The 22,072-nt window shown below is 48.8% G+C and overlaps 1 protein-coding gene across 4 annotated transcripts in view; it reads right to left on the bottom strand.

Annotated features, from left to right (window-relative positions):
- Positions 1–22,072, bottom strand: part of LOC113247411 (T-cell-interacting, activating receptor on myeloid cells protein 1-like) — a 56,031-nt gene that overhangs the window by 30,627 nt on the left and 3,332 nt on the right. The window contains exons 5-6 of one of the 4 annotated variants that reach the window (XM_048224204.2): positions 10,964–11,018; positions 1,462–4,139 (exon numbers count right to left, since the gene is read on the bottom strand). In XM_048224204.2, the coding sequence (XP_048080161.1) occupies positions 4,112–4,139; positions 10,964–11,018 (83 nt within the window). In that variant the 3' untranslated portion in view covers positions 1,462–4,111. Of the gene's footprint in view, positions 1–1,461; positions 4,866–10,963; positions 11,019–20,238; positions 20,578–20,932; positions 21,104–22,072 lie in introns of those variants that run through there. The other 3 variants (XM_057314057.1, XM_048224203.2, XR_008960068.1) reach the window with 3 other exon arrangements.

Genomic DNA, 22,072 nt, shown 5'->3' on the forward strand with positions numbered 1-22,072 from the left:
CGAGGTGCACCCAGTGTGTCCTCATCTTCTGGTGCAGGTGTAAAAGGTGATCCTCAGTATTTTAATTTTCAAGATCTGTTGTTGCTTGTTAATAACCTTGTTCTTTTTCACAAATACTCACTCTTATTTTAGAACTGTTTTCTCCTCTCCAATAACCCAGGAAATACACTTATAAAAACCCAGGTCTGATCGCAGTAGAGACGATTCTTGCCGATGTTAATTCTTCATTTCATCTGCTTCCTTGTTAGACTGGCTTTCATCAGATGGTAGATGAGTCTTGCTTCAGGGTGCTGGAGGCAGACAGGAGCTTCTCCTGGGCTGCATATCTTGTGGCAGGCTTTCTCAGTGTGGACACTCTGGTAGGCTCAGGCTACAGGAGAATTTTTCTGTCCCTTCCACCCAATGAGTAGTAACACTCATGGTTCTTCCTGAGAACAGACCCCTTTCATCGCTATTTGGTCAAGAGTGCTTGAAATGGACAGAACTCTGGACTTAGAGCCAGCACGGGTGTGGCACAGCAAACAGATCCCAGCTGCTCGGTCTATAACCACTTCTTGCTACAGTCTCTGCCTTGGCCATGCATGGAAGAGCCTTCGTGATGTTCCCGCTCCGTAACGTGTGACTGCGCACGTCTACTTTAGACTGTTTCCTCTTCAGTCAGATACTATTTTTATTTTGAAATCATTCGATTCACAGGAAGTTGCAAACTCAGTACAGATACTTGTACCCTGCACTCAGCTTCTCCAATGGTTGCATGAAATGTCCACCACAATATCAAAACCAAAAAGCTGACCCTAGTAGAGTGTGTAGGGTTCTACATCATTTTATCACGTTTAGATTCATCTGGCCACTGGCACAATCAACATACTGAGGTAGTCTATCACCATAAAGATGTTCCTCACAGTGTCCCTTACCCAACCTCTCTCCCCAACACCATCACAACCACTGGCTTGTTCTCCATACTTAAAATTCTGTCATTTTCAGAATGTTTTATGTCACATTACCTGGTTTTCATTTCCTGAATGTGGGTGTGACACAAAAACTGTGGGTCATGCGAGAGGAAGGAAGGGAAAGGTTGGAGGAAAGAGGTCACCACCCACACGGAGCTTCCCTCCGCCCCGTGGTTGCAGAGCTGAAGAAGGGCCCTTAGAGCAGGCTGCAGGGCCAGTATGACCCTAGAACTCCTTTCCTCCTCTACTTTGGTAAGTTCCTTAGGATGGTGTGTTGGGATTCAAGATGAGGGTGGACTGACAGATTAAGAGGTATGAAGAATACAAAAGAAATAACGTCGGCTTGTTTTTAATGATTGCTTCACACGTCAGGACCCATGCTGAAGGCTATACACCCATCCACCACTCAAGTTTTCTCCAATATTCAAATATGTACACTCCACATTCATGATGGTATGCTAAGCCTACACCACCTTTACTTATTTGATAATTTACTGACAGTGAGTCAACATTTTTTCTTTAAATAATATGCTATTTATTTGAAAATGGAAACTACTTAGCACTAGTTTAATAATGCAGTGTCACCTACCTGATTAAGGAGAATATAAATATATAATACTATGGAAAGGCAGAAAATGTTAGAGCATTTTAGCCTTATGCTGTTGTCAGGTTTCTGAGCCCATGGCCAACTACTTCCTAGCTATAAAGGGTGATGAGCCAGAGATAAAGTTGTTCTAAAGTCTGCCGTAAATGGATCTTCTCTCCTTGATGTAATCAGAAGGGGTTGATTGAAACAGTAATAACTTTCTGATGCTGGGATCAAAGCTATAGGATACTGTGTCACTGTGTTGTCTGCAATCATCTCCTTGAGCACCTGTGGTTCATATTCCACCTTGTGGGAACTACCACTCTGACCCTTGCAAACAGTCCTGCATGGTGGGAATTAGGCCCACAGGGTTAAATGAGGACCCTGAGACCAACAGCTGAGGGTTCCTGCTCAAGGCCAGAGAATGAGCAGAACGGTCAAAATGCAAGCCCAGCTCGTCTCCCTCTAAAGTCATGACTGTTTCCCCTGTGTTATAACAGGAAATTAAGATGTATACAAGTATGGCGTCTTCAAAACAGAAATGTCCTTGGGATGACTGAACAGATGCCGAGTAGGGGAAATTCTAAAGACGTGAAAGAAGAGTAGCTCATCATGGTAAGTGAAACACCAGTCACAAAAGACCACACAGTAGACAATTCCATTCAGAATAGGGAAACCCACAGAGAAAGTAGGTTAGTCGTTGTTTAGGGCTGGAGATGGTGGTGGTGGGGAAATGCAACAAAAACTGAAGAGTAATGGGGTGTCATTTTAAAGCCATGAAAGTGTTTTAAATTTGACTGTGTGAAGTTTGCACATATCTGCAAATATAGGAAAGCCAATAAATTGTACACAGTAAATGGGCAAATTATATTCTATGTGAATTACATCTCGATAAAGTTGTTTTAAAATTTCCTGGGTATGTAACGGGGTACAGCTCAGGATGTCTGCTTGCAGGTGCCAAAAACCCTAGTTTCCTCAGACAAGGACAGTGTGTGGTTCTCAGCTTGTTTTTGGGCACCATGACTAGATCTGAGTTCTTACCACATTTCTCCGATCCCCTTGTTTTTGGGCACCATGACTAGATCTGAGTTCTTACCACGTTTCTCCGATCCCCAGACTCTAGAACAGTCTAGAGGGCTCTCTTTATGTCAGACCCCCACCTTAGGAAAATGAAAAGGATTCCATTCTTAGGCCTTCTGTGTTTCCAGGACAGGAGTGAACCCCGTGTGTGTTCTGGAGTCTGCGCTCCTACACACGCCGGGTGACTGCATTTGAAATACATCACAAGGAACTGGGGCCTGACTTCCTTATCCATGCAGTGAGGATAATCAGGACCATCTGCAGGGCCATCCCAGTGATTAGAGGCTGTGTATGCATGGGAAGATCACTGTTACTTCCATGGGGGAATGAATCCTTCCACCATCCCTCCCTTCGCTGGCTCAGTGCTATTTCTGCTGGAAATCGCTCACAGAGAACTCTCCATCATCGGTCAGTGAAGACGGCAGGTCCCTGTTTTCTTCTGTCCTTGACAGAACGTATGCCCCTGTTATCAGGCTCCCAGGCACCCACCCCTTGTGAGATAAGACTTCTGAGAATGGTCTCTCTTATCACTGTATAGGTAACGTGCACAGTTGACATGAGATCCCAGTTAGGTAAGAAGCCAGCTGGTCAAGTGTGTATCCAACCAACATGCTCCTCCAACCACGCTGGGTGAAGCCCTCGAGCCTCAGAGGGATACCCCACTCGGGAGGCAGTAGAGGGTCCCGGGTCCCCCCAGCAGTGTCTGCAGGGGTGAGGAGGGCGGCTCTTGAGGAGGCAGGAACTGAAGAGGTCTGGATGCTTCAGAACCCTGCGTGGTCCTCAGGCAGGAGATGGGAGGTCAAGGGCCCAAGTTCCAGTGGGAATCCTGTAAGACCTGCTTCACGATGCTGAGAACCTTTTTTCAACAGATATGAACTGGACTCTCACTCCTCAATCCCTCCTCCACCCTCATCCTCCACCAGCTCTGGGCAAAGAGCAGTCTGCACCTTCTCTAAGCCTTCACACTGGTGCACGGAGGCCCCATTCTCACCGCCTATCTGCTCACTTTGCTCCAAGTGTGGTGCGTGTCCTCCACCTTTACAGAGAGTTAGGGCAACAGCCGAAACGGCGCACACCCTGCCCGCCCAGCAGGGTCACTACAGCGCAGATGGGTCTGCCTGGGGGCACCGCCTGTCTGCAGGGACGGGGCAGGAGGGACAAGGCTCCAGGCCCCGGCGCTCGGATGCACAGAGACCGGGCTCTGTCCGGCCAGGGGTCTTGCTTCTTGCCCAACGTCTCTCCTCCATGCCTCGCTTTCCTGAGTTCCAGAGTTGCCAACGTGTGTTCTTTTGAATGCTGGGGAGCGTCCTTAAAATCACTACTTTAAATTCTTTCTCTGGTAACTTAGAGTTCTCTGCTTGGAGTCCGCTCCTGAAAATTACCGCGTTCCCTGATGGTGTTTGCTGGCTTTTTCCTGCTGCTTCTGGTGGCACTGCTTTGATACATCGATACCATACGGGCACGTTTGAGGGAGTGGTGGGCTCTCGCGGCCTTTCTAGTCTGGCGGTGGTGGAGCCTTTGCCCTGAAAGCAGATACAGAAGCGTCTGACGTGTGGGCACGTGCAGGTCTCCCATGAGCCGGGGTATGGGTCTCTGGCACCAGCCTCGGAGGAGGGGGACACAGCAGCGGCACAGGCCCTGAGACGACAGGGCACAGCAGCAGCTGGGGCTCCTGGTGGCAAGTCCCACAGCAGTGACAGCTCCAGTCCCACGAACCCCAGTGGCTGAGACTGTGGGCCACTGGCAGCTGGGACCACTGTTGGGTGAACACTGTGAGGCTTGCTGGGATTCTCCTATCCTCCCTTCCCCCAAGGGGTGCAACCCCTCCGAGGGGTCTCCCCCCGGGTGCCCAGCTGCTCTGTACTGGGGGATGCAGGCCTGCAGGTCAAAGGCTATCCTCGCGTCTCTCCATGGCCACACCTGCTTTTTGAGCTCTCAGCATTTCTGCTGCTTTTCCGCTGCAGTCCAGAGATTTCCCAGAGCTATTTCCATCCGTTTGTAGCTGTGTTTTTTAATTGTTCTTGTTTTTGTGGGGGACCTGAGCACTGGGGCCCCCACAGCCCACCACCTTGCTTGATGTCACCATCTGTGCTGGGAGTTTCCACAGTCCCCCGGGGAGCCCAATGTGTACCCAGTGTCGGAGTATCCTACACACACAGCTGTTGTGTGGGACGGTGTTGTGTGGGATAGGGGAGAAGCACGGTCTGCTCCTGAGATCTGTTTTAGGGTGCCACACGATGAGCTCCGTCCTGCTTAGAGAAATAAGGAATGAAGATACATAATGGAAAACATGGGCTCAGAAACGTCTTAGCACTGAAGGCTGAGGCTGCCTCACTAGCTCCTTCCCACGAAGGGGCACGCTGCAGCTTCCAGCCACACGGACCTGGGTGATGACGATGTCATCCCGGCAGCTAGAGGGAGGAATGCGGGCAGTCGTTTTAAGTTTGCATTGTTTGAACGAACTGACCGTCTACTGTGTGGAGACTTCTGGATGGTGCCAAGAATATAACGGGATGCACGGATAGCCAGCATCTCCAAAAAAGATGACCATTTAGTAGAGGACCCAGCATCAGTCAGGTTCACAAATGGAGTCAGCATCTATCTGGAAAGGCCTGTCATTCTCTGGTCCCTGAGGATTAAGATATGACTTAAGCAGCCCTACGAGTTTGCATTTCTCACCATTCTTATAAAATCTGAGCCATGCTTACACGGGCATTTCGTCAGCCAGTCAGTGTACATTCACTGACGTCCTACTACGTGCCAGGGCCTGTGCGGACACGGGATGCTGAGGTGAAGAACGCAGAGTCCCTGCCTCCAGCTGCTCACAGGTCATGACATCTTCTGTCTCCCGTGGTATGAGGTGGAGACTTTTATAAACTCTAAGACGTTATGACCAAGTCATTTCCGTCTTACTTCATGCCGCCCAGGGCCCCAAGCAGCCTTCATTACGGGGATACTCTTATCACAGAGGAGACTGTCTGGGGGCTCCCGGGTGCACTCAGGGTCTGGACGTCATCAGGAGTTAAGCTGGCCACACGGCCCAGCCCAGGCTCACCAATCGCTGGCCGGTCCTGCCTTCTTCCCTGGGGAATGGGGAATCCAGGAACTAGAACACGGACTTTAGCAGCAAACCCTAAGAAGAAGGGTGGTTTGGACAGAGGATGTGAACTAAAGGGCTTGTGGACATCTACGGAACCAGGACAGGTCCTGGGGCCGTGGGATGAGTGAGCCGCACAGGAGACCTTCTGGGAGACACGGGGCCGAGTCCAGTGTGGAGAAACGAGAAGCCCCAGAGGCCTGACCTCCAGGGTCTGAGCTCAGCAGCAGCCCCCGGGGAGGCCCCTCGGGATGGGGCTCCAGATGGGTGCTCACGTCACACGGACGGTTCTCTTGCAGGGCTGTGTGCTGGCCAAGGAAGCAGGGGGACCAACGGTCAGTGTTTCTTGGTGATACTCTCTTCACCTTCATTCTGTAGCTGTGATGCTTCTTCTCCGGGTCTCGTCAAGGGGCAGAGGCTTCTCCTATCTCTCTTTTTTTTTTTTTTTTAAAGATTTTATTTATTTGAGGGAGAGAGCATAAGTGGGGGGCGGGGGGCAGAGGGAGAAGCAGACTCCCCACTGAACAGGAGGCCCGACATGGGGCTCGATCCCAGGACCGCAAGATCATGACCTGGGCCAAAGGCAGACGCTTATCCAAATCTGACTGAGCCACCCAGGCGCCCCACTTTTTTAAAGATATAATTGTCATATAACATCCTATTAGTTTCAGGTGCACAACATGAGTCAAAATTTGTATATAGTGGGAAATGATCACCACAATAAATGTAGTTACCACCCATACCACACAGTTAACAATTTTTTGTTGTTTTTTTCTGGTTACGAGAACTTTTAAGATCTAGTCTCTTAGCAACTTTCAAATAAGCACTACACTATTGTTAACTACAGTCCCCATGCTGCACGTTACATCCCCAGGACTAACTTTATAACCTAAGATTTGGACCTTTTGACCCCCTCCACCCGCTTCACTCTGCCAACCATCAGTCTGTTCTCTATATCTACGATTTCTTTCCTTCTTTTCTTCTTTTTTTCAGATTCCACGCATAAAGGACATCATACAGTATTTGTCTTTCCCCATCCGACTTGTCTCACTTAGTGTAATACTTCCGGATCCATCCATGTTGACACAAGGGGCAATATTTCCTTCTTCCTGTGGATAATATTCCATTATTCACAGACACACACCGAATTTTCTTTATCCATTCACTCACCAGCAGACAAGTGGCTGCTGTAAATGATGCTGTGGAGAACATGCGGGTGCAGCCCATTTTACGAGACGGTGTTTCCATTTCACTCAGCTATATGCGCAGAAGTGGGGTCGCTGGATCGTAGGATAGATCTACTTTTCGTTTTCTGAGGATCCGCTGTACTGTTCTCCGCAGCGGCTGCCCCTACTTACATCCCCAGCAACAGCGCACAGGGCTCCCTGTTCTCCTCGTCCTCGCCGACACCTGTCATCTCTTGTTTTCTGGATGAGCGCCATGCTGGCAGGTGCGAGGTGACAGCTCATCGAAGGGCTCCCTGAGAACTGGCGAGCTCATCAGATCCAGCCCCACGCTCTGCTTCTTTCCAGGGACGCTCCCCAAGCCCTTCCTCAGCGCCTTGCCCAGCTTTTTGGTACCTGCCCAGAGTAATGCGACCCTGAGATATACTGGACTCCTGTCAGGAATGTAGAGTTTACTTTCAGCAAAGGAAGAATCCCGCTACCCTCGAAGTCCATGGTGTCCGTGGATCACTCTGGAAGAATGGTTGAAGTGCCCCTCGTTAACCTGAGTCAGCAAGACTCGGGGAAACATACCCGCAAATGTTGCCGAACAGAGGCCCCTGCCCGTGTTCCCCAGCCAGAGCTGCCCTTCTCATGGTTACAGGTCAGAAGGAAGTGTCCCAGAAAGTGTCTAGCTTGACCCATCCGCCCCTCCCAGAGGAGAGGACATCAAGTGGTCTCCTCTCCCACACAGGGGCTTGAGGTCAGCAGGAGCAGTCTGAGGACACTGGTTTGATCAGGGATTAATGAATGGGAAATCCTAATTCCTTGACAAGACTTGGCCCACAGTTGGGCAAACGTGCGTCTGCTATCCTAGGTTCACACGTCCTGAGGAAACTGGGGACACTGGGGACGAGGGGGACCCCGAGCTTCTCCCCATTATTGCTGACCCTCTTTCTCTTCCAGGAAGCTTACCTAAGCCTTCCTTCCTGACTCAGACGAGGCTTACGGTGACACCAGGAGAGACTGTGACTCTTCAATGCCTGCCGGAAGACAGACCGCGTGATTGCATTTATCACGGTGGCCCTGCTGAAGCAGGAACTTCCTGAGCCTACAGACGCCTGGAGACCATCAGGCAATGTGGCTCACTAAGTCCCTCCGTTTCTGTTTGTCTGAGGAAGGCTTTACATCTTCACTTTTGGAGGATAATTTCTCAGAGTCCACAATGTTAGGTCGGTGGTTTCCCTCTCAACACATCGATATTTCACGCCACTCTCCTCTCCCACGCGGTTTCCAGGAAGTCGGATGTCATTCTTACGGCTGTTCCTCTCTCGCTGAGGTGCTGTCTCCTCTGGCTTCCCTCGGGATTTTCCTAACCTCTGACCTTCTCGTTTGAAAAGGGTATGCACACAGGTAGTTCTTGAATTAGTTCTGATGTTTATCCTGCTTACTGTCCTCTCAGTTTCCTGGATCTGCGGTTTTGTGTCTGACATTAATTTGGAGAAAATTCTCGGTTGTTACTTCTCATATTTCTTCTGTTTCTGTCTCTCTCTCTCTCTCTCCTCCTGTTGATCCGATGATGCACGGGTTACGCCTCCGTCCACAGTCCCTGGACGCTCCTTTCTGCGTTCTTCCAGTCTTGCTTCTGTGTGCTTCTCCATTTCGGAGGCTTCTGCTGGTGAATCCTGAGGCACGGAGGCTCCTCTCTCAGCCGCACCCAGGCCACCACCAAGCCCATCGAAAGGCATTCGTCATTTCTGCTACAGCGTCTCTGGTCTCTGGAGCTTCTTTGTGAGTCTTTCTTAGGAGCTCCACATCCCTGCTTCCATCGCCCACCTGTTCTTGCACGCTGTCTACCTGCGAGGGCCCCACCATATGAATCGCAGTGGTTTTAAGTCCCTGAGATGACCATGCCAACATTTCTACCATATCTGCATCTGGTTCTGCTGCTGCTGTGTCTCTTCAAACTGTTTTTTGGCTTTTGGTACACCCTGTCCCTGTTCTTTTTTTTTTTTAAAGATTTTATTTATGTGACAGAGAAACAGACAGTGAGAGAGGGAACACAGCAGGGGAGAGGGAGAGGAAGAAGCAGGCTCCCAGCCGAGGAGCCCAATGTGGGACTCGATCACGCCCTGTGCCGAAGGCAGACGCTTAACGACTGCACTACCCAGGCGCCCCCCTGTCCCTGTTCTTGATGGCCGGCCATGATGTGCCGGGCAAAGCAACTGCGGGAAACTGGCCTTTAGTGACTCGGTGGGAGGGGGTGAGAGCCCTAGATGGTCCTAGGATAATGGCTCTGGCTTGCAGGGAGCCTGTGCCCTGGGCCGTGACCCTCACAGGGCTTCTCAGTCCCCCTGCTGTGGTGGGACACAGTGGCTGCAGTTGGGTGGTTCTTTCTTCCAGGTCAGTTAGGCTCTGATAAAACCCCAGGAGGTCAGGCTCGGTTAAGCAGTTTCCCCTGGCCTTAAGAACACAGCGCTCCGCTGTATTTCAAAGTGGGTTTTTCCCCCCTCCCTGCCAGAAGCAGGAAGGGATTTTTCTTGGCTCTTCACTAGTTCAACCTGGTAGAGCTCCAGGAGGTGAAACTCCCAGACCGCATGACTGAGCCCCCATGACCAGCTTCCAGGAGTTCCTAATTCTCAGACTTGTCCAAGCCAAGCATCCCCACCCGGCACCGGTTCCCTTGCAGGTTATTAGCTTGTGGGTTCTTCTTCGCAAACTGACTCTCTGGACGCACGGGCTGGCCTCTCCAGTGGGGGGGGCAGAGGGCTGCTCTGTGACCTCACTGCCATTTCAGAGCTAACAAGAGTTGTAGACTTTTCAGCCTGTCCTGCCTTTTACTCACTATTACTGTGGAGTGGTGACTTCCATGCACAACCAGAAACTGGAAGCCAAGATTTCGGTCATCCGGGGAAATCCTTGGATCAGGGACTCCATCTTGCTCAGGTTCCAGGGTCTCCGTCTTCAGAGGGCACGTGTGCAAATGCATGCTCTCTGCAGAGCTGTCGTTGTCGGTGTCAGGGTGGGAGAACCGAGGCCCTGGGAGCCAGCACGAGCCCAAAATCACATTGGGGGGGGGGGACCCTCGAGCACAGAGTGGGAGGTAGACAGCAAATTTCTCCCCCATGTGCCCTAACCTCTGACTAGCAGCGATCTCTGCCTTCGGGGGTTTGAAGATTTCCCCTTTCCCCATTCAGTGTCCTCCTTGCATTATTTCTCCTTTGTCACGATGCATCGTGCGTGGAGTAGACCTCTCCCCTGGCCCTCACCAATGTACATTTATCTATTTTCAATTGATTAGGAATTTTAAGACACCATCGTCCTAGAGGCAACGGATATAGTGTGTTCTGCGTCCCAATGCTTCTGTTTCTGTTCTCCGATGACTCAGGACGGTAGCTCCCTGACCGGGAGGCACAAGTGGGCTCTCACCTCTGACAGGCAGAGCAGGAGAGAGGGACGGTGCTCTGTGGCCAGCGCTGAATGCCTGTCTCTTTCTATTTCCTCAGATGTGGCACCAGGAAATCACACCAAGACCAACCTCCTCCAACTGGGTCTGGCAGCTCCGTGTCTGATTATTATGGGAGCTCCTGGCTGAAGCCACAGGGAGTCTCTACGTGGACCCAAGTAAACAACTGAGCACGCTTCTTTTTCATGGGCTGTCCTAGTGAGAGGGGGCATGTCAACACCCAGCCTTCCTTGCGGGGACCGCCTGTGTTTGTCAACAGTGGCATGACTGGCATTCCCGGTGAGCTATTTCTTACCACGTAGGACTGTCTGGTTCCCTGCATATTCATTCAGCATCTCCTTCATATCTCATTAAGTCTGTGAAGCCCCAGTGTAGACAGACTAACACTCCCATGCCCTCTCAACATCCCTCGATACGGAGGAGGAGAGCGGGGTGGAGTTCCCCTGATGGAGAGCCTGTGTTTGGAGGCCAGGAGAAATCCTATCTTCCTCTTCCTCCCTCCTCTGATCTCTCTCTGTCCTCCTCCACCTACAGGTCCCACAGCTGCTGAGCGGAATGCTGGGTGTTGGTGAAGCTGGACCCACTGACCCTGAACAGTTTCAGTGGAACGTGCATTCTCACCTCTGCTGAGAGCTGCTCCAAGACAAGATGATGTTTCCTCTTCTGTACGCCTCACCTGGGGCAGAGAACAGGACGGGGCATAAAGATTCATCCAGCAAATGATTACTTTACGCAATCTTGGACACTCTGCATTTTGCTACATCAGTAGGACATGCCACTTGGGTCATAACCCAAATTTCCACACTAGGATGAACCGATTTCTGGGACCATTACTCTAGTCATTTGGTGGGTCTTTTTTTCACATTTTCCTGGTAGTTAATGATGTGGTGCATCTTCTCATGTGCTACTGACCTTTTAAAAATTTTTTTATCAAAATACAATCAACACACAATGTTATGTTAGTTTCAGGCACACAACGTATTGATTGAACGATTCTCTACGTTACTTGAAGATCCTCATGGTAAGCCCAGTCACCATCTGTCACTATTCAACGTTTATTTTAATTCCTGATAAAGTATCGGATTAAATATTTGCCCATTTTTGACTGGGTTGTTTGTCTTCTTAATACTGAATTGCAAGAATATATACATATTCTGGACACAAGTCAATTAACAAACATCTGCTTTACAACTATTTTTCTTACAGTTTGTGATTTGTCTTTTCATTTTTAAACCTCCCTTAAGAAGCAGAAGTTTTAAATTTTGGTTAAGTTCACCAATTATGAACTGTTTTTCTTTTATGGCTTAAGGTTTTGTGTCCTGAAGAATCTTTGCTTAATTCAAGGTCACGAAGATCTTTTTCCTATGTTTTCTTATGTAACTATTACAGTTCTAGATTCTATGTTTGGGTCTTCATCTTTTTTCTAAAAACTTTATTTTTTTTAAATTTATCTGAGAAAGAGAGAAAGTGCACGCATACACGGGAGCCAATGAGAAGCCAAGAGTAAGAACGCCTGAGTTGGATTACCCTCTTCTACGGACTGAACGTACGTGTTCCCAAAAGTTCGTGTGCGGAAACCTTAACCCCCAACGTGACGGTGTTGGCAGGCGGGGCCTCTGAGAGAGAATTAGGTCATAAGCATGCAGTCTTCACGAATGGGATTAGTCTCTTCCTACAAGAGACACAATAAAGATGATCTCTCTTCACCACGTGAGGAGACGGGGAAAGGCAGCAGTCTGTAAACCGGGAAGAAAGTGCTCGCTAAGAATCCAAACATGTTAGCACCCTGGTCTCGGACTTGCATCCTCCAGACCTGTGGGAAATAAACTCCTGCTGGATAAGCCGCCCGGTCTCTGGTCTTCTGTTAGAGCAGCCTGAGCGGACCAAGACACCTACAGAGCCACCTGCGTGGGGGACAGGGGAGGAAAGCATGTCTTCCCTTTTCTGGAATATCCACTGGGATTTTGAGGTTTTAGGGCACCAAGTAGTGAGCCCTGTCCTGTTTGGAGTATCAGGGAATGAAAAGAGATGATGGAAAAGATCGGTTCAAAAACCTCTCAATGCCGGAGCTAAGGCTGTCTCATGTATTTCTCTGCAAGAACAGGGTCTTCTCCATCTCTGAGCCAGCCCCTCTCCCCTCGAGTGGGTGTGGGTGACCACGGGGGGGGTGTGTTGGAAGTGGCTTTCACTGGGTGGGAGGAAGATGGTGAGCTGTGGTGATTTTGCATCTTCTCACATCCTTGAAAAAAACCCTGTAAGTTGCATTTACACTGGGCATCGTGTCAGCCAGTCGTTGCGCATTTGTTGAGGCCCTACTGTGTGCCAGGACCTGAGTACACAGAGAAATGCCGAGGTTGACAGCACACAGTCCCTGCTTTCTGGGAGAGTGACATGGTGTCTCCCACGGCATGAAGGACACACATTTCTATAAACTTGTTTGAGATTTTACAACCAGAGGAATGTTAGCGTCACGGTGACAGAGGCAGTCCTTTTCTCTCTCCCTTTCGAGCACAACAAATCCACGCTTGTAACTGAACAAAAGCACCTCTGCACAGCTTGGTAGGACACCAGAGATCCATCCTTGTGGGCGCAGACGGTGGGTGGCTGGGACTGGCAGGTGGCTGCAGTGGAAGAGGGGGCAGGGAAGTGAGGAGTGAAAGTCTGCAGCCTGGTTGCAGCTGGAGGCTCCCCACTCCTCAGCAACACCCCCATTTCAGAGGAGAGACTTCGAAGACTGAACAGACAGAACTGAAGGAACCGTCTCACACAGTCTGCCCAGAAAGAGCTCCGGGACCCCCCCCCCCATTCGAGGACTCCCTACAACAGGGACACACCCGAAGCAGCAGTGCTAAGCACACACCTCCCGCCCTCTGAGCCACCCCACCGTTTCCCCCCAACCTGCTTCTTCACAAGCTCCCAACCTTAGCTGGGAGGCAGTGCAGGCAAGAGAAACCAAGACTTGTGCCCTAGCGCCACCTTCTGGAAAACTGGAGAAAGGCTCCCATTGACCCACCTGTGAACCATTAGAATCAAAGTGAACAGAACCTTAGCCAAGTAAGAAAGTGCTTGCTACTCCAAGTGCAGGGGCAGGGATACTTCTCATCAAACACTGTGAAAAATCACGCCAGCAGAGCATCATGAAAAGCAAATGACAATTTTCCAGTAACCAACCAAACCCAAAGACACAACATTGCGGTCTGATAAAGAATTCAAAAGAGCTGGGGTAGGACGCCTGGGTGGCTCAGTCGGTTAAGCGTCCAACTCTTGATTTCAGCTCAAGCCCCACATCTGGTTAAGATTCTCCCTCCTTCTCCCTCTGCCCCTTTCCTCCCCAACCCCCTAGCCCCACTCTCGTGCTCTCTAAAAAAAAAAAAAAGCAAAAAGCTGGGGCACATGGCTGGCTCAGTGGGTAGAGTGTGCAACTCTTGATCTTGGGGTTGTGATTTCGAGCCCCATATTGCACATGAAGCCTACTTAAAAATAAAATCTTAAAAAAAAAAAAAAAGAATTCGAAAGAGCTGCTCTGAAGAAATTCAGTGAGCTACAAAAAAAATCAAAGTCAGTACAATGATCTCAGGAATGAAATTAACAAATAGAAGGAATATTTTACCAAAGAGATTGAAATTCTAAAAAAGAGCCAATGGAAATTCTGGAGCTGAAAAACTCAATAAATGAGATGGAAAATACATTAGCAAACACTGGAAAGAGAGCAAATCACCTGGAAGAGAGAATAGGTGAGCCTGAATATAAGGATCTAGCAATAATTCAGGTGGATGATGAGAGAGAACTAAGACTTGTAAAGTGAATAAACCCAACAGGAGGAGCGCCTGGCCAGCTCAGTCGGTGGAGCATGTGGCTCTTGACGTTGGGGTTGTGGTTTTGAGTCCCACATGGAGTTTAGAGACTACTTTTAAAAAATAAAATCTTGAAAACAAAAAAGAACCCTACAAGAACCATCAGACTCCGTCAGAGGAAAGAGCACAAGGTTCGAGGGTATACCAGAAGGAGAAGAGAGGGTGAGGGGAGAGGAGACTGTATTTAAAGAAACAAAAGCTAAGAATTCCCCAAACCTGGGGAAGAAACTAGACATAAAAGTCCATGAGCCAGGGCACCTGGGTGGCTCAGTTGGTTAAGCGTCTGCCTTCAGCTCAGGTCATGATCCCAGGGTCCTCGGTTTGAGTCCTGGTTGGGTTCAGGTACCTTGCTCAGCGGGGAGCCTGCTTCCCCCCTGCCTGCCACTTCCCCCGCTTGTGCTCAGTCTCTCTCTCTCTGACAAAAATCAATCAATCAATCAATCAATCCATAAAGCTAAGAGAACACCTTATTATCTCAAGGCAAAAAACCTTCTCCAAGACACATTACAACAACACTGTCAAGGGGCCGTGATAAAGAAAAATTGCAAAGGCAGTCAGGGGAAAAGGTGTAACCTATAAAGGACCTCCCTGAGGCTATAAGCAGATTTCTCACAGAAATTCTACCCGTCAGGAGAGAGTGGAATGACATATTCAAAATACTAAAAGACAGTTTCCTTGCCCACCAAGGAAACTCTTCAGATAAAAGGAGAGTGAAGACCTTCTCAGAGAAACAAAAGCTCAGGGAGCTCGCTGTCACTATACCCAGCTTACAATAAATGTTGAAAGGGGTTCTCCAAACTGAAACAGAAAGACAAAAATACACAAAATTCTGATTAAGGTGATAGTCAGCATTAGAAAAGTGTAACGTTTTTGGGGCGCCTGGGTGGCACAGCGGTTAAGCGTCTGCCTTCGGCTCAGGGCGTGATCCCCGCGTTATGGGATCGAGCCCCACATCAGGCTCCTCCGCTATGAGCCTGCTTCTTCCTCTCCCACTCCCCCTGCTTGTGTTCCCTCTCTCGCTGGCTGTCTCTATCTCTGTCAAATAAATAAATAAAATCTTTAAAAAAAAGAAAAAGTGTAACGTTTTTAGCATAGTATATTAAACACTTAAATATAGCATGAAGGTTAAAGACAAAAGGGCCTTAAAAATCACCAATTCGATAATGAAATCAAGGCAGAAAAAAGAAATCATTTGTGGTGTCAAAAATACACAAGGTGAGGAGTAAAAGAATGGGACTTTGACAGGCAAATGAAGGTAAACTGCTATCAGCAGAAAGGGGACTATGTTATCTATGAGATGTCTGATGCAAACCTCACAGTAACCATAAAGCAAAAATCTAGAGCAAAGACAAGAAACATGAAAAAACGCAGACTGAGCAAATCACAATGGAAAACCACCAACTTACAAAGGTAGACAGTAACAGGGGGAAAGAAACAGCATAGACAACAGAACCTGAAGACAAAAGATAAAAGGGCAGCAGTGAGTCCTTACATAACAATAATCACCCTAAACGTAAATCAGTCAAACTCACTAATCAAAAGGCCCAGACCCGCTGGATTAAAAAACAAACAAACAAAACCCAATCACTCTATGCTGCCTGTGGGAGACTCGTTTCTGCTCTAAAGACACAGGCAGGTTCAAGGTGAAAGGATGGAACATGATATTCCAAGCAAACGGAAACCAAAAGAAGGAGGGCAGGTAAAACCATACTTACATCAGACAAAACAGACTTCAAACCAGAAAGATGAGGAAGAGACAAAGAAGGTCATTATATAATGACGCAGGGGTCCATACATCAACAAGATGTAACGGTCATCAATACATATGCTCCCAACACCCAGACACCAAAATACATTAAGCAAATACTCACAGATCTTTTTTTTTTTTAAAGATTTTACTTATTTATTCGACAGAGAGAGAGACAGCCAGCGAGAGAGGGAACACAAGCAGGGGGAGTGGGAGAGGAAGAAGCAGGCTCCTAGCAGAGGAGCCTGACGTGGGGCTCGATCCCAGAACGCCGGGACCATGCCCTGAGCTGAAGGCAGACGCTTAACCGCTGTGCCACCCAGGCGCCCCAAATACTCACAGATCTTAAGGGAGAAATAGCCCACAATACAAGGGACTTCAACACCCCCCGTCAGCAATGAATAGATCACCCAGATGGGAAATCAACAGGTAAATGTTGGAACTGAACCACACTTTGGAACAAATGAACATACACAGAACATTCTATCCCACAACAGGAGAGTACACATTCTTCTCAAGTGCACGTGGAACATTCTCCAGGACAGATCATGTGATAGACCACAAAATAAATCTTGGCAAATTTAAGTAGACAGAAACCACACCAACTATCTCTTTCGGCTACCATGATATGAAACAGAAACAAACAAGAGGAAAGTGAGAAGATCTACAAATATGTGGAAACTAAACAACCCACTTCTAAACGATGGGTCAAAGAAGAAATCAAAGGGAGATTAAAAATTAGCTTGAAACAAATGAAAATGGAAATACAACACATCAAAGCTTGTGGGATGCAGCAAAACCAGTTCTGAGAGGAAAGTTATAGCAAGAAATGCATATATTAAGACATTAGAAGGATCTCAAATAATCACGTTAACTTTACACTTGGAGGAACTAGAAAAAGAACAAATGAAGCCTCAGAGAACAGAAGGAAGGAATTTATAAAGATTAGAGCAGAAGTAAATGAAATAGAAACCAGAAAGCAACAGAAAGGATCAATGAAACTAAGATCTGGTTCTTTAAAAAGTTAAACAGAATTGACAAACCTTTAGCTAGACAGAGAAAAACAGAAGACTCAAAATCAGAAATGAAAGTGGAGACATTACAATTGACACCACAGAAATGTAGAATCACAGACTACTATAAATGATATGCCAAAAATTATATAACTTCAAAGAAATGGATACATTTCTAGAAACACACAACCTACCGAGACTGAATCAGGAAAAAACTTGAAATCTGAACAGACTGATAATAAGTAAAGAGATCGACACAGCAATCAAAAAACTCTCAACACAGAAAACTCCAGGACCAGATGGCTTCACTGGTGAATTCTACCAAATAGTTCAAGAAGAATTACTGCCAACCCTCCTCAAAGTCTTCCAAAATATCGAGGAGGAGATAATACTTTCAAACTCATTCAATGAAGCCAGCATAAGGATACCACAAGAAAACTACAGACCCATAACCCTGATGAATATAGATGCAAAAATTCTCAGCAAAAATCAACAAATGGGACTACATCAAACTCAAATGCTTCTGCAGAGCAAAAGAAACAGTTAACAAAATGAAAAGACAACCTATGGAATGGGAGACAATTTTTTGCAAACCAAGTATCAGATAAAGGATTAATACCCAAAATACATAAAGAACTCACACAACTTAATAACAACAACAAAAACAATCCAATTAAAACACGGCCAGAAGTAAATCGACATTTTTCCAAAGAAGACATCCAGATGGTCAACAGACACATGAAAAGATGCTCAATATCACTCATCATCGAGGAAATGCAAATCAAAACCACAATGATATGTCACCTCATCCTGTCAGAATGACTATCATCAAAAAGACAAGAGATAACAATGCTGGTGAGGATGTAGGGAAAAAACCAAAAACCAAAAACCAAACCCCTGTTCAGTGTAGTGGGAATGAAAATTGGTCCAACCACTATGGAAAACACTACGGAGATTCCTCAAAAATTAAAAATAGCACTATAAAATGATCCAACAATTCCACTTCTGGGAATATACCCAAATGAAATGAAAACAGGATTTCAACGAGATCTCCACACACCCATGCTTATCGAACATTATTCACCAGAGTCAAGATATGGAAATAATCCAAATGCCCATCAACTGATGAACGGATTAAAAAAATATGGTACAGGGGTGCCTGGATGCCTCAGTCCCTGGAGTATGTGACTCTGGATCTCGGGAGTCCAATATATACAATGTAATATTAAAAGAACATATCCCGGGCGTCTGGGTGGCGCAGCGGTTAAGCGTCTGCCTTCGGCTCAGGGCGTGATCCCGGCGTTGTGGGATCGAGCCCCACATCAGGCTCCTCTGCTATGAGCCTGCTTCTTCCTCTCCCACTCCCCCTGCTTGCGTTCCCTCTCTCGCTGGCTGTCTGTATCTCTGTCGAATAAATAAATAAAATCTTTAAAAAAAAAAAAAAAAAGAACATATCCCGCCACTTACAACAACACGGATGACCCTGAGCACATTATGCAAAGCGAAGTCAGTCAGACAGACAGTGTATGCTGTCACTTATACGGGAATCTAAGTAAGTCAAACCTATAAAACAACGGAGAGTAAATGGTGATTAGCAGGGGATGCAGGGATTAGACCAACGTTTTTCAGGGTATAAAAATGTAACGAATAGTAAACCTCAGAGACCTAATGCACCGCATAATAAATATAGACAATAAAATTATACTGTAATGATACAATGGGATAAATGTCGCTCCAACAATGTTACAACACACAAACGTATCAAAATAACAGCTGTACCCCAAATCTCACACAAAGGTACACGACGAATTTATTCAAGATGATTACAAAAAGCCTAGCATGCCCTCCTTGAAGACCTCCAAGTATTAAGTCGGTTACACTAAGGGAGAGCTCTGGAGAGAAGACGACCCCGTTGCATATTCCGGGCGCTCTCTGAGATGCCACAGCCAAAGCGCCCGAAATCCAAGAAGCCCCCTTCCTCTGCGAGGCGGAGGCGGGGGAAGCGCAGGCGGGTCCCGCGGGGGGCCCGGCCCTCGCGCCCGGGTCTACGGAGCACACCCCAGGGCCGGCTCAGAAGCGCCCGCCCGGGAACGCCCGCTCACCTGACGACGCCGGGGAGCTCGCGGCCTGTACTCACCTGTTGGGGACACCGCTCGTCCTCACCACACGGGACACGCGCGGGCTACACCGCCCGGGAACGCGGCTCGCAGGCCTCTCCCACCACAGACGCGGGCGGCGCTCGGGCGCAGACAGCACGCACCGAAGCTTCCCGAAGGCGCACGCGGCGCGCAGGCGGGCGGCGGACGGAGGGGCGTCCGGCCGAAGCCCCACCCCCTGCGGCCCCGCAGCGGGCGGCGCGCGGGTCGGGGGCGCGCGGGCCTTAGGGGCCCTCTCCCGCTCCCCGCCCTGTCCAGACTTAGCCGCAGCGCCCTGCGCATCCGGGGGAATGTCGAATTGTCCCCGGACTCTGCCCTGTGAGAGGCCCCAGTATGTCATCCGACTGCAGGCCTGCTCAGGGGGACAAACCCGCGGCGCCCCCGGGATCAGGGTTAGGCCCGCACGGGCCGCTGGGACTTGTAGTCCCCAGGGCGGGCCCGCCGCGTCCGTCGACCCCTCTGGGAATCAGTAGGGCTGGGGACCACTCCTCTTTACAGAAAAGGAAGGGCCTCCGTTTTGGTTTCCCTCCAAGGGAGACTATCTGCACAAGCAGGGAGATCCATCTGCAGGCTTAAATAAAAGCGAACATCTCACCGCTAGTTTCCAGTTTCTGGACCTCGAGGCCCCTGTTGCTCTAAGACTCGACACACGTATATAAACCCTATCACTAACTTCTGAGTAGCAAAATTAGATTGAGTTGTGTGTGTGCTAGATATAAGCTCTCAAAATATGCTGCTGTTTTTGTAAACTGTTTTGGCATGTATTCCATTTTTGTGTCCCGGAAGTCCCAAGGGACGCGGACTCAACTCTTTCTTGGCCTAAAAGAGCGTGTGGATGCTTTGGGGTTGGTCCTGAGAGCAACGGATGATTTAAGAGAGCGGTTTTGATGCCTTTCAAGGGCTTACACATAAACCCACAGTTCAGAAAATCCTTTTCGAGGCCACTTGTTTGTAGCTTTTCATTGCGGAAACCCAAGACCACACTGAAGTAAAAGATACTTATTCTCAGGTTTCTCAGGTAATGGAACGACAGGAATCATGATGCTTTTACTTTTACAAAACACTGGAATGCTGTATCACTCTTAACTAGTGTGGAATTGTTTGGCTGAAGTCCACCTTCTCCATATCCTAGTACCAGCACAAGTGAGCTGGTGCAATATACTTTATTAACTTTGATTTTGACACACAACAAATTTTACAACCAAATGATTCTGTCTTAGTTTATGTCATCCTGAGCACCAAGAAGGCCTGGATATGGAGGACAGTTCCTGGCCACTCTATCCCAGATGACACTCTCAGGAGACGCTAGGGCCACTCTGGGTCTTAGATGATGTCAGGAAACAAGTGAGATCACATCTCATCTGCAAGCTTCCCAAACCTCCCAGCGTGGAGGAGAACCAGAAGGTCTCACACAAGCTGTTCACTTGATCAAGGACGCATCATTTCCCCTGGACAGCTGTGGAGCCTATGCATAGAAGGACAGACCTGACATCAGGAAAGGGAGGAAGACAAGAAATATTTTTCCTGGCCTCCAAACACAGGCTCTCCTCCAGGGGACACCACCCGACTCCCTTCCTCCACGTCCAAGGGTGTTGGCAAAAGTACAGTAGTACTTGCTTGCTATCTTCTTCCAAAATGATCGGGGCTTCACTTGCTCTTTGATGGGAAAGAGAAACGGTGCTAAATGTTCCCACAATGAACAGGACAGTCCCATATGGTGAAATATCCCAACAAAAATGCCGTTTGTGCCCGTGTCGAGAAACACAAGAAGTCCCGTGGTAGAGTTTGGGGTTGAGAGAACCTTGTGTCACTACGCCTACCCATGAACAAGAGAGGCCTTCGGCTGTTTTATGCACATCCACGTGGAGACTCCTTCTGGCTGCACCAGGCTTCCACCACAAGAGCCCCCATAATCACCACAATGATGACAGCCAGACCCAGCCGGACGAGGTTGCCCGTGGTGTAATCCCCCGACGTGGCACCTGGGGTTGCTGGGAGAGAGAAGAGGATGAGCACCAGGCGGGAAGGAGCACCCCTCCTTCTCCCGTGGATCTGCCCACTGTGGCTCTCCTGCACCTGCTTGTGCTTCCTGGCCAGTGGTCAGCTGGACCGTCACTGACGTTGTAATCACTGAATACAACGTGGGGTTTCCTGAGAGTTGTAGTGGGTCTCCCTTTGTCTTCTTTCCTTTGAATTCTCTCGTCTTACCGCTCTTCCTTCATTTCTTTGCTCTTCATCTCATTTCCACCCTCCCGCACTGCCCTTTCCCCTTCTCCCTCCTTGTGGTAGGAATCGGGCTTAGGGGCAATCCCCAAACCCAAAGTTGCTGCACAGAGAATACAAGTCATTCAGTGACTGCGTCTGTTCCCCTCCTCATAGCGAAGACTTAGTGCCGCCAGTGAGCCCAAGAAAATTCAGGCTTAGTAGCCGAGCCTGGGGACCACGTGCATTTCATTTCAGCTTCACCCAAGAAGAGCTAGGGCTCGCCACAGGCCCTGGTTCCTAGAGAACCTGCGTTTGAATCTTCCCGCTCGCCCGTGCCGTGAGTGCAGAGTTCGTGTCCGAACCCATCAGCGACAAGGTTCCCTGGAGACAGAGTCCGTGGGGACAGACCGTGATGACCCCACCAAGCCCAGGATGCCCTCCACACCTCTCGGCACTGCCCGCCCGGACCTTGCTTCCTAACTAAGAACGTTCGCTGACCACAGCGCACGCGCAGACCTTTGCAACACTGAGGAAGCGGGGTGTAGCACCCAGTGAAGCAACGTTCCGCCAAACACAGATCAGTTTAGAAGATAACTGGATCTGCGCCACAGAAGCAGGCGGCTGGGGGAGCAGCGTGTCCTGAGAGTGAGAACGGGACCGCGTGAAGGTGCCGTCAGCAGGAGGACCCGCCGCTCTCAGGGATGCCCAGGAGGGGCGCTGGTGGTGGCGGGATGCACGTTTGGAAGGACAACCTG

This window comes from Ursus arctos, unplaced genomic scaffold (assembly GCF_023065955.2).
Source record: "Ursus arctos isolate Adak ecotype North America unplaced genomic scaffold, UrsArc2.0 scaffold_19, whole genome shotgun sequence".
In the NCBI taxonomy this organism is placed as follows: Eukaryota; Metazoa; Chordata; class Mammalia; order Carnivora; family Ursidae; genus Ursus; species Ursus arctos.